Source organism: Neopelma chrysocephalum, unplaced genomic scaffold (assembly GCF_003984885.1).
Source record: "Neopelma chrysocephalum unplaced genomic scaffold, ASM398488v2 Primary Assembly neopelma1_122, whole genome shotgun sequence".
NCBI lineage: Eukaryota > Metazoa > Chordata > Aves > Passeriformes > Pipridae > Neopelma > Neopelma chrysocephalum.
Window position 1 is genome coordinate 811,366 of NW_020897784.1, and position 13,918 is coordinate 825,283.

At 50.3% G+C, this 13,918-nt stretch overlaps 1 protein-coding gene across 2 annotated transcripts in view; it reads left to right on the forward strand.

Moving 5' to 3' along the window:
• Positions 1 to 4,259: 4,259 nt before the first annotated feature.
• Positions 4,260 to 13,918, forward strand: part of KLHL12 (kelch like family member 12) — a 24,130-nt gene continuing 14,471 nt past the window's right edge. The window contains exons 1-4 of one of the 2 annotated variants that reach the window (XM_027697735.1): positions 4,260 to 4,352; positions 4,573 to 4,770; positions 11,859 to 12,012; positions 12,801 to 13,018. In XM_027697735.1, the coding sequence (XP_027553536.1) occupies positions 4,585 to 4,770; positions 11,859 to 12,012; positions 12,801 to 13,018 (558 nt within the window). In that variant the 5' untranslated portion in view covers positions 4,260 to 4,352; positions 4,573 to 4,584. Of the gene's footprint in view, positions 4,353 to 4,545; positions 4,771 to 11,858; positions 12,013 to 12,800; positions 13,019 to 13,918 lie in introns of those variants that run through there. The other variant, XM_027697734.1, reaches the window with a different exon arrangement.

Sequence of the window (13,918 nt, forward strand, 5' to 3'; positions counted from 1 at the left end):
GAGGAGGCTCCTGTTTGACTCCCAAGTCTAAAGCACTAATAGCTTTTAAGATCCATGCCTGAGGTTCCTCCTTATCCCCTCACAATCTGTCCTGGCTCTACATTTAGGAAATACCACCAGAGGTTCATTGGAAGCTCCCTTCCACAAATTTCACATAGCAGTCACAGAGACATGCTGCCCAAGATGGACAGCTGCAGTCTTGTTACTCACCTGAGTTGTTGGTGGGTTTTATTATCATGATTATCATCATCATCATCATCAGGTGTCTCCAGCCTTGCCAATAGCCAGGGAAGGGACCTTGTGCTGCTGTACTGACATGGTATCAGCTGGATGGCTCCCAACTCTCTTCACAGCTCCAGCAAACCTCTTCCAGCCCTGAGAAACAGGGACAAAAGTGCTTCCCTGCAAAGCAGAAAAGCAGAGGGGGGATGCTGTGTTTTCTTCACGGATTTTGTAGAGGGGTATTGAACCAGAGAAAGCGGAAAAGGAAGAGTTGAAGGTATTGTGGAATATTTCAGGAGAGCTCTGGGTGAACATGGACCACAACAGTGACAGTCACAACCCCGGTACCTCTCAAGGATGGAGCCCAGGCTCGTTCCCTCTTCTACCACTCCCTTGACAGTGAGCACGAGTTTCTCACCCAGGTCTCCAGCTGACTTGCTCCACAGTGCAGCCAGACTCTAAACTACTGTGTGAGAAGCGGAGGATCAAAGAGTCTGGGTTCTTCCATGATCACAGCCACAATAATCTTGCCCATCCCAAACTGGTAAACCACCACTGAAGAAGAATTGGGAGCTCCCTGTTGCTGCTCAGGCTCGAAGAAGAGCCTCAGTGTGCAGACCCTGGCCCGTTTTTCCAGGAATGTCAGCTTCTCTGACATAAGAAATCACATCTTCCTTCTTTTCAACTGAAGAACATCCAGTGGGCAGCTGGACTGGAAAAGAATAAAGATATTTCTTAACCCAGGGCTTGCAATGGGAGCAGAAATTTTTCTGCTGTATTTTTCTCCTGGAAACTGCAGCACAAAGATTGACAACAGACTCAGTGTCCTCAGATAAGCAGCTCCATGCAGGAGCTGAAGCCAGGAGGCACTTGGCAGTAGCCTTTGAGTGCCTCTGGCTGCTAGAGGATTATCCTCTAGAGGATGAACATTGTCTAAAGGATATTCCCAAATCCTGTGATGGCTTTTGTCAATTTTGACCTAAGTGACTCAGAGTCAACTCAGTTCCAATGTTTCTTCCTCTTCCTTCTCCAAATCATCCCTCCTCCCATAACACCTTCAAGCATGCAGAACATGTCTGGTGTGGGACCAAAGGGGTGAGAGTCCTGAAAAAAAAGGAAACTTCTAAGAACAGAATCTTCAACATAAAATACTTTCTCCAATAATTAACAATAAAACACATCAGTTTTGTGTCTAGAAATACATGAGCCTCCAAAATACTTTTTATAACTAAAGTATTTCAAATAATTTTTTTTTCATAAATCAGAATTGTTTCTAATGGTCTTGCCTGTATTCAGGCTAAAGCTCTGTCCTGGGCACGTCTGGTTTGTGTCTCCAGAGTTCTTGCACACCTTCATTCCTCTGACAGCACAGAGCACTGCCTGACTCACGCTGACTCTGGGAGTCCCTGGGGTGTGTGAAGGCAGACAGGCCTGGCCTGGCTCCGTCCTCTCTGTCTTGGATGAACCCTCAGCTATTCCAAAATCCGTCTATCTGTTCCCTGGGGTTGGGCCACTGGGAACCTCATCTCAGTCTACTCAACCTACAGGACCTGCAGACACAGACCCTGAGTATTCATTCAGATTTGCAGAAAACCAGGTTTGCTTGGCAGTGTGAGAGCAGCTTCCCCAGCCTGCCTTGTGCAGGACATACTGAGCCAGGACACACTGCAGCCTTGGAGAGCCAAGCCAGCACACCTGCTGGGGAACTGTGCCCCTGATGTCCCAGCACAGGGCTGGGAGAATACCTGAGTCACCAGGAGAGCTGTATTTTGGTCAGGCCATTCTGCAGGAAGTCCTGGGGGAACAGAGCTGGCCTGAACAGCTCTGCTGCACGTGAGACTCAGCACCATCTACCCCAAAGGTCATTCCACCACATTCCAACTCTTCAATCCAACCCTGTCCCTGAGAGCATTGTCCAAACACTCCCTGAGCTCTGGCAGCCTTGGGGCCGTGACCACTGCCCTGGGGAGCCTGTTCAGTGCCCAACCAGCCTCTGAGGGAAGAACCTTTTCCTGATATCCAGCCTAAACCTCCCCTGACACAGCTCCAGCTGTTCCCTCAGGTCCTGTCACTGCTCACACAGAGCAGAGATCGGAGCTGTCCCTCTGCTGCCCCTCCTGAGGAAGCTGCAGATCCTGAGGAGGTCTGACCTCAGGCTCCTCCAGGCTGAACAGATCAAGTGACCTCCTCGTACGGCCCCTCTAGGCCCTTCCCCATCCCTGTGTCCCACCTTTGGACACTCTCCAGTAGCTTCAGATCCTTCTTACACTGAGGTGCCCAAAACTGCCCCCAGGACTCAAGGTGAGGCCACACCAGCTCAGGTGGTGGGGGAGCCATGGATTGTTTCAAACAGGCCTTTCAACACTGTCAGAGATTTCATCCTATATCCTTGGAAAATCAGCAAGAGGTGGATACAGAGGCTAATTTAGTGTGTCTGTTGGGAAACAAGGAGCATGTGGAGATGAGCACTGGGCAGGCATATGCTGGCTCTTTGCTCCGTTACTCCAGGCTGTATCTCTCATGCACTGACAGTGTGCTCTGCCACTCTGGTCACACATCCCTCCTGACTTCAAGCTCCAGGAGAACCAGATGATGATGCAGTCTGACAAACATACTGGTACCTGCCTCCAGCACAATAATTTCTGCTTGAATTGGGTCTAGAGAGCAAGGCGCTGCTGATTTAAAGATCCCCTGTGGCCAAGCATCTGCCAGCTCTGAAGGCAGTGGTAAACTGTCCTCCTTGCTAAACACTGAATTCTCACCTCCAGCTGCTGGGTATTGCCAATCCTTTGCTTGCTTAGCATGGCCGAGGTCAAACAAATCCCCCAAACTCTCATTCCACATACAGCCTCCAAACAGACTGACCCTGCCCCCAGGCCAGGATAAGGTCTTAACCTCCATGTACAGCTTTCTTAAGCTGTAATTTGTTCTACATTTAGCTGGGAATTTATCTCAGGTTGTTGACAAGGATCATATGTACAGATTCAGGTTTTAAAATGCATCCCCAGGCAGGATGGAAGCGAGCTCGAGGGCAGGGGGGAGCGGGGGTGGCACAGGGCTGTCAGCTGGAGGCGATCTGCTGGAGATGTTGAGATGCGCGTGTGGGAAGAGATAAAAAATAGCATTCATTTAAAAATCCTGGGATACTAAAGCAGTCTCCCGGTGCCTCTCTCCCAGCTTGGCTCCAGCAGCCCTGGGAGAGCCAGTTCCAGGGGGTTCATCCTGCAGGAGCGACACACGGGGGTGGGGGGCAACACACAGCCCATGCCTGGAGCTCTGTGAGGGCTCTGCTGCAACAGAGAATTGAGAATCATGGAATCAAGGGATCCTTAAGGTTGGAAAAGCCCTGTCAGATCATTGAGTCCAACTCTTCCCCCAGCACTGCCATGTTGTTCACCACTAACCCGTGACCCAAAAGTGTCACATCCGCAGGTTTTTTGAGCACTTTCAGGCATGGTGACTCCACCACTGCCCTGGGCAGCCTGGGCCAGCGCCTGACTGCCCTTTCAGGGAAGAAATTTTCCCCAACATCCAACCTAAACCTTCCGGGCTGCAACTTGAGGGCGTTTCCTCTTGTTTCCTGGGAGCACAGCCCGACCCTCCCCTGGCTCCCCCTTCCTGTCAGGGTGTTGCAGAGAGCAAGAAGGTCCCCCCTGAGCCTCCTTTCCTCCAGGCTGAGAAAGCTTCCCCCAGCTCCCCGAGCCGCTCCCGGTGCTCCAGCCCCTTCCCCAGCCCCATTCCCACTGCTGAACACGCTCCAGCCCCTTCCCCAGCCCCATTCCCACCGCTGGACACGCTCCAGCCCCTTCCCCAGCCCCGTTCCCACCGCTGGACACGCTCTAACCCCTTCCCCAGCCCCGTTCCCACCGCTGGACACGCTCCAGCCCCTTCCCCAGCCCCATTCCCACCGCTGGACACGCTCCAGCCCATCCTTGTCCCTGCGGGTCCCCGCGGGGGCCGCTAGGGGGCGCTGTGGGCGCCCGTTGCCCGGCAACCGCCCGGCACTCGGGGGGCGGGGCTCGCGGCGCGGCCGATGACGCCATCAGGGCGCGCCGCGCGGGGAGAGGGGAAGGGCGGGGCGGGGGGGGGGGGCAGGCGAGGTGTGCGGGCCGGGACCTCTCCCTGCGGCGGTGAGTGCGGCCGGGCCGCGTTGGGCTGGGCTTGGCTGGGCTGGGCTGGGTCGAGCCGAGCCGGGCTGCCCCCCTCCTCGGGCGGGTGTGGCCGCCGCGGGGTCGCGGTGGGCGGTGGCGGGGCGGGGCGGGCGCTGAGGGGCGGGCGGGGCGGGGCGGCAGCGCCCCCTGGCGGCGGCGGGGCGCCCGTGCCATGTGGCCGTGCTGGCTGTGCCCGCAGGTGCCGCGCGCCATGGCCCCCCCCAAGGACATCATGACCAACTCCCACGCCAAGTCCATCCTCAACGCCATGAACGCCCTGCGCAAGAGCAACACGCTCTGCGACGTCACCCTCCGCGTGGAGCACAAGGACTTCCCGGCCCACCGCATCGTCCTGGCCGCCTGCAGCGACTATTTCTGCGCCATGTTCACCAGCGAGGTCGGTGCTGCCGCCGCCGCCGGCCCCCCGGGTGCTCCGTGGGTGGAGGAGGCAGGGCCGCCCGGCGCTCGGGGCTGCCCTCTGGCGAGCTGCTCAGCAGCTGGGCCGGGATCCCCCTCGTGGTGGCCCAGGATCCCCTTGTGGTGATCTTGGAGTCCCCTGGGTACTCCCCGTGGTGGCCCAGGATGCCCCCGTGGTGGATCTTGATCCCCTCATGGTGGCCCTGGATTCCTCCATGGTGCCCCAAGGTCCCTCCATGGTGGCTCTGGGTCTTTCTGCATCCCCCCATGGTGGCCCTGGATTCCTCCATGGTGGCTCTGGGTCTTTCTGGATCCCCCCATGGTGGCCCTGGATTCCTCCATGGTGGCCCTGGGTGTCTCTGGATTCTCCCACGGTGACCCTGGATTTCCCTGTGGTGGCTCCAGGTCCTCCCATGGTGGCCCTGGGTCTTGCTGGATCCCCCTGTGCTGGCCCTGGAGCCCCTCGTGGTGATTCTGGGTCCCCCCATGGTGGCCTCAGAGCCCTTTATCATGGCCTGGTGTGGAGCTGGAGGTTGTACCTGGGACTGTGGTCCTGAATCATGGTGTGCTGGGACCACCCTGTGTCCAGCGAGCTGGCAGACTGAGCTGCCAAACCAGAGGGTTCTGATACATTTACTTATTTTTCTAGTGGTGATTTGTGGTTTCTGTGGTTCTGGGCATCTTTCCTGCCAAGGGCAGCAGCCCTGGTGCCGAGCTGTCCCCAGTGCCCGGGGAATCGCAGTGCAAGGGAGGAGGGGGTTTGACAGCTCCCCTTGGCACTGGCTGAGCAGCTGGTGCCTGCTGGGTTGTGCTGTTGCTCGTGCTGTGGAGGTGTCACCTCCAGCACTGGGGCTGGGGTGACTCTGAGCCCCAGATCTGCTGCACCCAGCAGATCCCACCTGAGAGCACCTTGGCTCTTACTGGGAGACTCGCACTACCTGTGTGCTGTTTCCCTGAGTCACTGGCAGGTGCTGTTTGAGCTAAAACTGGTGCTCTTTTGTGCTGTTAAACATCAGATGCTTTGCCTGGCTTTGTCTTTTATAAGTTTGAATCAATCTTTTGTGGCTTTTTCTTACAGAAGATGCTTTCCTTATCCTACCACCTTTCCCATTAGCAGGGAGAAACATTAACAAGTAGCTCACAGGTCCTAAAGCCCTCCCTGCTAGCCCAGGAGTCCTTGCAGCAGAGAATTATTTTGTTCTTTGTTTTACCCAGCAAGGAAGGCTGTGGCACAGCTCTCTGTGTGCCCACTTCTCTCAGTGCTGTCAGGGGAGCAGGTGTTTCAGTTTTTACAGTCCTGTGCAAAGCAACCAAAATAAGACCTGTGTGGCCTGATCACATACCAATATATTTTTTGGTCCACATCTTCGTGAAATTTGTAAATTCATCAGGTTTATGCTCTTTCTCTGCATAAAGGAAAGGTAGTTTAAAGAAAAAAATTACACAAAGCAAATTCAGTCCCTGGAGGCTGAAGTTCTCTGTTCTCCAGTAGCTCCAGGTGCAGAGCAGTACAGCAGAGTGTCTCTGCTTCTTCAGGTTTGCCTCCGCATTCCTGTCAATGCTTTTGACTTCTGGACTTGCTCTAGGCAGTGTGCAGAGATCCAGTCACTCCGTGTGCTCCAGAACATTCTTTGTGGCTGCTCACAAAGGCTGAGGGTTGATGTGCTTTGAGTCTGAGCTGAGCTGTGTCTCCTTCCTTCGTTAATTGTTCCTTCGTTAATTCTTCGTGTTAATTGTAACATCTTCATTGAGAGATGTAATTCTTCCTAGGAATGAAATTTTCCTTGGAAAGTGGGCAATACGCAGGATCACTCACTCTCTCCCATAGCAAACTGCCTTTGCTTTAAGGGTTTTGCTTCTTTTGCTTAGTTTGTATTTCTTCCAAATTTGGGGGTTTTCTGCATGGAAACACTGAAGTGACCAGCCTGCCAAGGGGCACACAATTATGGGGTGTTTGTGGGAGAGCTTCCTTCCAGGAAAGGGCAGTTTGGTAAGCCTCAGAGTGGACCTGCTTCCTGTGTGTCCCAGGGGGTGTGATGCGACAGTGCTTGGGCGCTCTCCAGGCACTTGTGGGTGCAGAGTTTGGCCGTGGCTGGGACTTGAGGGAGCTCAGAGTGCCCTGTGGTGTCATGGGCTAACAGTCCCTGCCAGGGCTTCCTTGGCACTTCATCACTCACCTCCTGCCAGTCTGGGGACTGCTTGGCTGCTCCGATGTACCAGATTGGGGCTGCACAAGGCTTTGTTCAGAACTGGTCCCATGGTTATGCCACAGCATTCCTGGTGTTATGTCCCAGGTTTATGCCATGGCATTCCTGGTGCCACATCTGTGCATGGCCAGCACAGCACTGAGACTGTCAGCAGACATTGTCATAAAGAGCTGCCTTTGCCCATCCCTGTCTCTCTAGTTTCCTTCCTTCTCTCACTTCTGACTTTAACATTTTAAAAAGTTCTGAGTCTTGCTTGGTATTAATTTCGTCCCATTTTCTGTTCCCGTTTTCCAGAACAAGAAGCCACTGATCACCCAATGAACCCAGGCTCTTTACAACACTTTCCTTTGCCCCTGTGCTGAGCAGTGTGGGAGAACTGAAACACCATCACTTTTTACCTAGAGATGTTCCTTGTAGTAAAAATTGCAGAGCATTTTTAGCTCCCCAGGACCCTAGTTGTGCACTGACATTTGTCTGTGTTTGGTCAAGTTAACATAGCTTGGGATCTCTTAAGAGCTGATTGTTGTCTCCACCTCAGAAAGAAACTATTCTGTCTTCTCTTGTTGGCTGTGTTCTAGAAATTGAAGGGTTCTTGTCCCCTAGAAGGTGGAGAAATACCATTCTGGAAATAAACAACTGCTGTTTCCAGGTTCTTACATGGTCAACGTCACTGCACTCTGGAGCGAAGTGAGCCACATCTTAGCACTGTCATGCCAGCATTTCTCTTCCCCTGCAAATAAGAAGAAACTGGGGTTTATTCCAGTGTACTTTTGTGTATCTGCATTAGTATAGGCAAAAACAAGAAGTGGCCTTGGATAAGAACGTAGTTCCAAAATTGTAGACCCTTTGTCCTGCCGAGTGAGTTGCATGATTGTCGTGGTTGAGCCCCAGCCAGCACCCAAACCCCTCACAGCACTCGCTCCCCCACCAGCGGGACCAGGGAGGGAGTGGGAAGGGTAAAAGCTGGAAAACTGATGGGTTGAGATAAAGACAATTTAACATGGAAAGCAAAGCAAAACCAGGAATCCATTCCCTGCTTCCCATGGGCAGGCAGGTGTTCAGCCACCTCCAGGAGAGCAGGGCCCCATCACGTGTGATGGTGACTTGGGAAGACAAAGGCCATCACTCCAAACAAACCCCCTCATTCCTTCTTCCCCCCACTTAATACACTGAGCATGATGTCATGTGGTCTGGAATGTCCCTTTGGTCATTTTGGGCCATCAGTCCTGGCTCTGTCTCCTCCCAACCTCCCATGCACCCCCAGCCCCCTCACCAGTATGAAAAGCAGAAAAGGCCTTGGCTCTCTGTGATCACTGCTCAGCAATAACAGAAACATCTCCATTATCATCCCTGTGTTCAGCACAAATCCAAAACACAGCCCCATGCCAGCCACGGGGAAGGACATTAACTCTGCCCCAGCCAAACCCAGCACAATGACTTGTGGATGGAATGGAAGACACCAACATTGTGTTTCACAACAGAGCTTTCACCTGCAGCTTCTGCCTTAAGGCTTTCAGCAACTTGGTCATCCTGGGATAAAACTCCTGAGGCCTTGAAGTGACTCTCCTTGATTGTGGAAGTGTGTCTTCCTGGATGCTGCAGTTGATTTCGGGATCTGTACTGCTGCACGCTTTTTATGATGTTAGAAATGTGCTTGTAGGAGGGAGGCTCAATCCCTCACTGCTTTACTCCCTGCTGGTGAGCAGAGCTCTGATATTAAACAACGAAGGGGGAAACTGCTCTGAAATTCCAACAGTAGAGATGCAGAGATGTGTCTGGTGCCACTGAACACCCAGGAAAGGAAACACTGAACACCTGAGAGAGGAAAGCCTGTGTGTTGATTAGCACTGTATGACCATAATTTTGCATTCTGAGTCCAAATATGGGGTGGCATTGATAAACAAGGACTGTCTGTGTCCCAGCAGCCCAGCACTGAGCACTGCAGGCAGTTCTCTAATGCTGCACACACAGGCTTGAGCTCAGCTCAGGGTCCTCGTGGGATGAAAAGTCTCAAAGGCTGAGAGAATTGGGGTTGTTCAGTCTGGAGAAAAGAAGGCACCAGTGTGTCCTAATTGTGACCTTTCAGTACCTGAAGGGAACCGACAAGAAAGATGGAGAGAGACAGTTTCCAAGGGTCTGGAGTGACAGGACAAGGGGGAATGGCTTCCCACTGACAGAGAGGGTCCATGGGAGGTCCCTTCCCACCCAAACTATTTCACAATTCTATGTTCAGAATCAAGTTGTCTCCACCCTGAGATCCTTCTTTAAGGTATGATGTTAGGATCCCAATTCTGCATCACATACATTATGTGAAGTTACTTGAAATACTTCCTTCCTTCCTTCCTTCCTTCCAGGCATCCTTAGCATGTGAGTAAACTGTGAGCAAAATAACAACCAAGTAGTGGAACGTAGCAGAAATATAAAGGAAGCAGGAAGTGATCATCTCTGTGGTTTAGTGTTGTCCCCATGGTTTGTGTCGTGGTCAGCAGAATAGAGAGTATGTGCATGCCTGATTACTGAATGTTGGTTGTGGGTCAGGAGCTTCTTTACCAGCTCCAGGCTGGTGTGTGAAGAACTGATGCTTACAAGTACCAGGAGGTCTTCTGGTCTTGTAACCTCCTGTCAACAGAAGTTTGTAACTTCTTTTTTTCTAAATATGCATGATCTGTGTCTCTATTTGCTTATTGGAATCATCTGAACATCTTGTCTGATCAGTTCTGACCTTTGGTGACATTTGTGTCCTTTGTCTGTGCTACCAAACAGCTTAGTCTTGTTTTCAGAATGTATTGTCTGACCCAAAGCAGGAATTGGTTTTAGCTTCTGAATGCAAGGCCTGGCCTGTCACACAGCAGGTCAGACAAGGTAATTTGCTGTTCCTTCCTGACTCTGAAAGCCATAAAGTTTATTCACTGAGTCAACAGGCTTGAAAGGCCTCGTCCCTCAAATTACTTCAGGGTTCCCCATTACCTCCTGCGCTTCTCTTCTCTGCTGCAGGTGTATCTCTGCATCATAGACAGGCCCAGTCCCAGCAGACATCCCTTCCCTTCTCTGCTGTGCCAGCGAGTGCCTCTGCAGGAGCAGCTCTCACTGCTCTTTTCTGTACTTCTGTATCACCTCCTTTTTCCCCAGCTGTGGCAAATTCGAAGCCCAGTGATCATGCTTTGATCATGCTTTCTGCTTCCTGAGTCTCTGCCCAACTGGCTGTACCAGCTTTGGGCTCATTCCTGGCAAGAGAAGCCCTGGGCTTTCATCTGCTCACTCTGGTGCTTCACAAGTCAGGTTGGTTTTGCAGTGTGTGGCAGGGAGATCGTCCTCTGCTGAGGTCCAGCCGTGCTGCCGAGCTGGCAGCGAAGTGCAGGGTGTGATTGCTGAGCCCACCTGCTGTCCCACTGCTCAGGAACCATCAGGTGCTGTGCCAGCAGCTCTGTGGTGGAGGCACTGAATCACAAGGCTGATGCTTTGTGAAATACAATCTCAGTTTTGTGCAAGTTTGGTGGATTCACAGAATTTGATGTTCCCAAAGACTGACCGTTGAGAGGATAACATTCCTCGGAAAAAATAGTTTTCCAAAGTGAATCATAGAGGTGATAAAATAGTCAGGGGACAAAGTCTGGATTGTGTAAGTGCATATATTGTCATTTTACTTTCAAATATTTAAGATAAACCCACATTTAACCTTAACTTTCTGGCCTATGGTCATTCTTTTTAGGAACCTTCACTATAAGCTTGCAGAATGGATGAGGAATTGACCAATTTAGAAAGCTTTTTACTTGGTTTGGTTTTAGAGCAGAGTGGTGATGATGTCCAGGTGTTAGAAAGGAAAATTCCATGTTGGTAGAATCGCCTTGTTAACTTTTAGGGCTGGACGTGCTTCAGCGACCTCAGACCTGGGGGAGGTTGCCAAAGCTTGGGCAGAAGGATGTGCTACTGATAGTGGGCACAGAGATGCCAAATTTCCGGGCCACAAGGACACTTGGCAGAACCCCCAAGATAAGGAAGAAACTAAGAAAGCCAACTCAGCAACTGTGTTGAAATCAGCTCCAAGTGGGTAGGAGGTAATTTTGGCAGGGGCAGATCCTGACTACCAACCCATGGACCACCAACTCCAGAAACACCACCTCCCATCTTCCCTCTACCCCTTCTCCCACCTCAAAGGAAGAGAAAGACTGAGCATGGGACTAATTAGCATAAGAAACAAGGGAATCATTAACCAATAGAAGATACAATGCTAATTAATAAGAGAACTAGGTAATTTGTAGCCAATGAGCATAATTGCCTTTGTTTGCTAAAATGTATAAATAGTGAACAGTTTTGCCAGGTGTGCTGGCATTGGGGATTGGCCACCCAGCCCCCCTTTCTGCACAGAACTGAAATGAATCAAATACCTCAACTTTGGATGTGGATTGGCCTCTTGCACACTGGGTGACAGAACCTGTTTGGGGATAACAGTGAGGTGGGGAGCCCATGAGAACTGCAGGGTGTTACACACATCCAGCCCAGAGAGGAATTCCCCTGGACTGTTCCTTGGAGTAAAGGCTGGAGTTACTGCTTGGAGGAGAGGGTTTAGTTGTCTTACACAGATGACACGTGTAATCTCTGCTCACTCTGATCTCAGCTGGCAGGTTTTACAGTGCAGTGTGACTGTCCTCCTGATCCATAATGAACTTTATCTTACTCATCCTGTAAGTGAATTCTGTGGGGAAATTCCCTCCTTCTTATTCTTTCAGTGAGCCCAAAAAGAGAAAGGACAAATCTCTATTGAAACCTCTCTGACAGGTCTCATTTTCAAACCTGCTGAGTGTTGTGGGATTTCTGATCACATTACTAAAAAATATGGCTGTGTGTCCCTTCTAATTTGCAGCTCTCGGAGAAAGATAAACCCTGTGTGGATATCCAGGGCCTGACAGCCTCCACCATGGAAATCCTGCTGGACTTTGTATATACAGAAACTGTGCATGTGACAGTAGAAAACGTCCAAGAACTGCTCCCAGCAGCATGTCTGCTTCAGCTGAAAGGTAATTTAAGGAGCAACACATATTGCATAGTTGCTGCTATTTAGATATTTGGTTTGTGTGACCCTCTGTGAATGGAAGAGAAATTGGGGGAGGAATTCTGTTTATAAGTAGTTACGTCAAACTTCTGTTTCCTTGTGCTCTGTGGTCTCGTTGGTAGAGGAACTGACTTGGGTTCAAAAAAAGATGATAAAACAGGTTATTGTTCCATGCTTTGGGCTACTGTATAGGAGTATTCCCAAGAGGAATTGTGGGCTGTAGCACATAAATGTTACATCTCAGTCAAATTATTATAATAGGCAAATCCTAGATGTCATTTGACCTGCCATCACAGGTCAGTAACAAACTGGTTGATGTCATTGCACGTGCACCTGTGGAGCTATTCTGGGCAACTATCCCAAATCCCAGGTGACTTACCCAAAAATTATCATAGAAAACCTAGAAATCTGGTAGTCATATCCACTAGCAGATACATTTATGGTTTATAATCCATGAAAGTGAGTACCACTCACGTTAGAGTCTTTTTCTAGTATCAGATTGATGTTATTTTTTCATTTAAATAGAACAGCCAGAGCTCAAACCAGCCCAGGCACATGGTCTGTCTGGCTGCCACTGAGTGTCCTCACCTGCTCCAAAGCAATACCTGCATGGATGTGTTTCTGTAGTATTTCTACTTGCTATTTGAGTTGGGGTTTCATTATTGTTTAGAAGTTTCTTTTTTGAAGCCCATTCCAAAGCAGTGGATTGATAGTAAGCCTGCAGTGCTCATTCACCCCTCCAATTTTCCGTAGGTGTGAAACAAGCTTGCTGTGAGTTTCTAGAAAGCCAGCTGGATCCATCAAATTGTTTGGGCATTCGGGATTTTGCTGAGACACACAATTGTGTGGATCTAATGCAAGCTGCAGAGGTCTTCAGCCAGAAACATTTTCCAGAGGTGGTTCAGCATGAAGAGTTTATCCTTTTAAATCAAGAAGAGGTTGAAAAGCTCATCAAGTGTGATGAAATTCAGGTAAAACCTGAAAAGTACCATTACTGTGCAAAGCGTTGAAGTAAAACGTTGAAACCAGTCAGTAATTAGTCCATACTCCTGGGATGGACTTCTCACACAGTTCCTAATTTGAAATAAAATTCTCAAGAAGTTCTAATTTCTTTTGCTAATTTGTAATTGATCAATAACATGTAGCTTCTCTGTAAGAATTTATTGTCACACAGGTGTTTCTTGCAAGTTAATCACAGTGAGTTCCTTCTGCAGAGCTCTTGGTACTTTGTTCCCTCCTTTCCCTGAAGAAGACAAGTTATCTCAATCCCTACATTTCAGAAATACCCCCAAGCTTTAAATTCTCTTTGCCTGCTGCTCAGCAGCACAAGGAATCCCTGTGTCATCCCCGGGATGGTGCAGGGGGGTCTGACTCTGCAGGGAGTTAGTTCCCAAATTTGAGTTCCATCAAGGTGGGTTTCTGGAGGATTTGCTTTTTGACTGGAACACATCAAATACATTTTTCCAACTTCTCTATGAATAAGTTCAACATTCCCTGGTGATGAGGGCAGGGCATGATTATTTATTGAGGTGGATTTTGTCAAGAGCTGATGTTCACTGTAGTTGATGGGCTTGAAGTAATCCCTGCTCAGTGTTCAGAGGAACAGGAACTCTGGGAAACAAACCAGTGTAAGGGTTACCTTTGGTGGGATTCCTGAAAAGCTGGTACAGGGGTAGCCACAGGAGAATTGTTGATACATGCATTGAAAGTGGCCTTCAGCCACACTGACATCCTCTTACTAATGAGGCTGCTTGAGAAAGAGCACGTGAGACAGCAGCAAACAACTGGGCTCCAGCTGGGATCAGCAACGGGATCAGCAACGGGATCAGCAGTGGGGTCAGCAGTGGGATCAGCAGTGGGGTCAGCAGTGG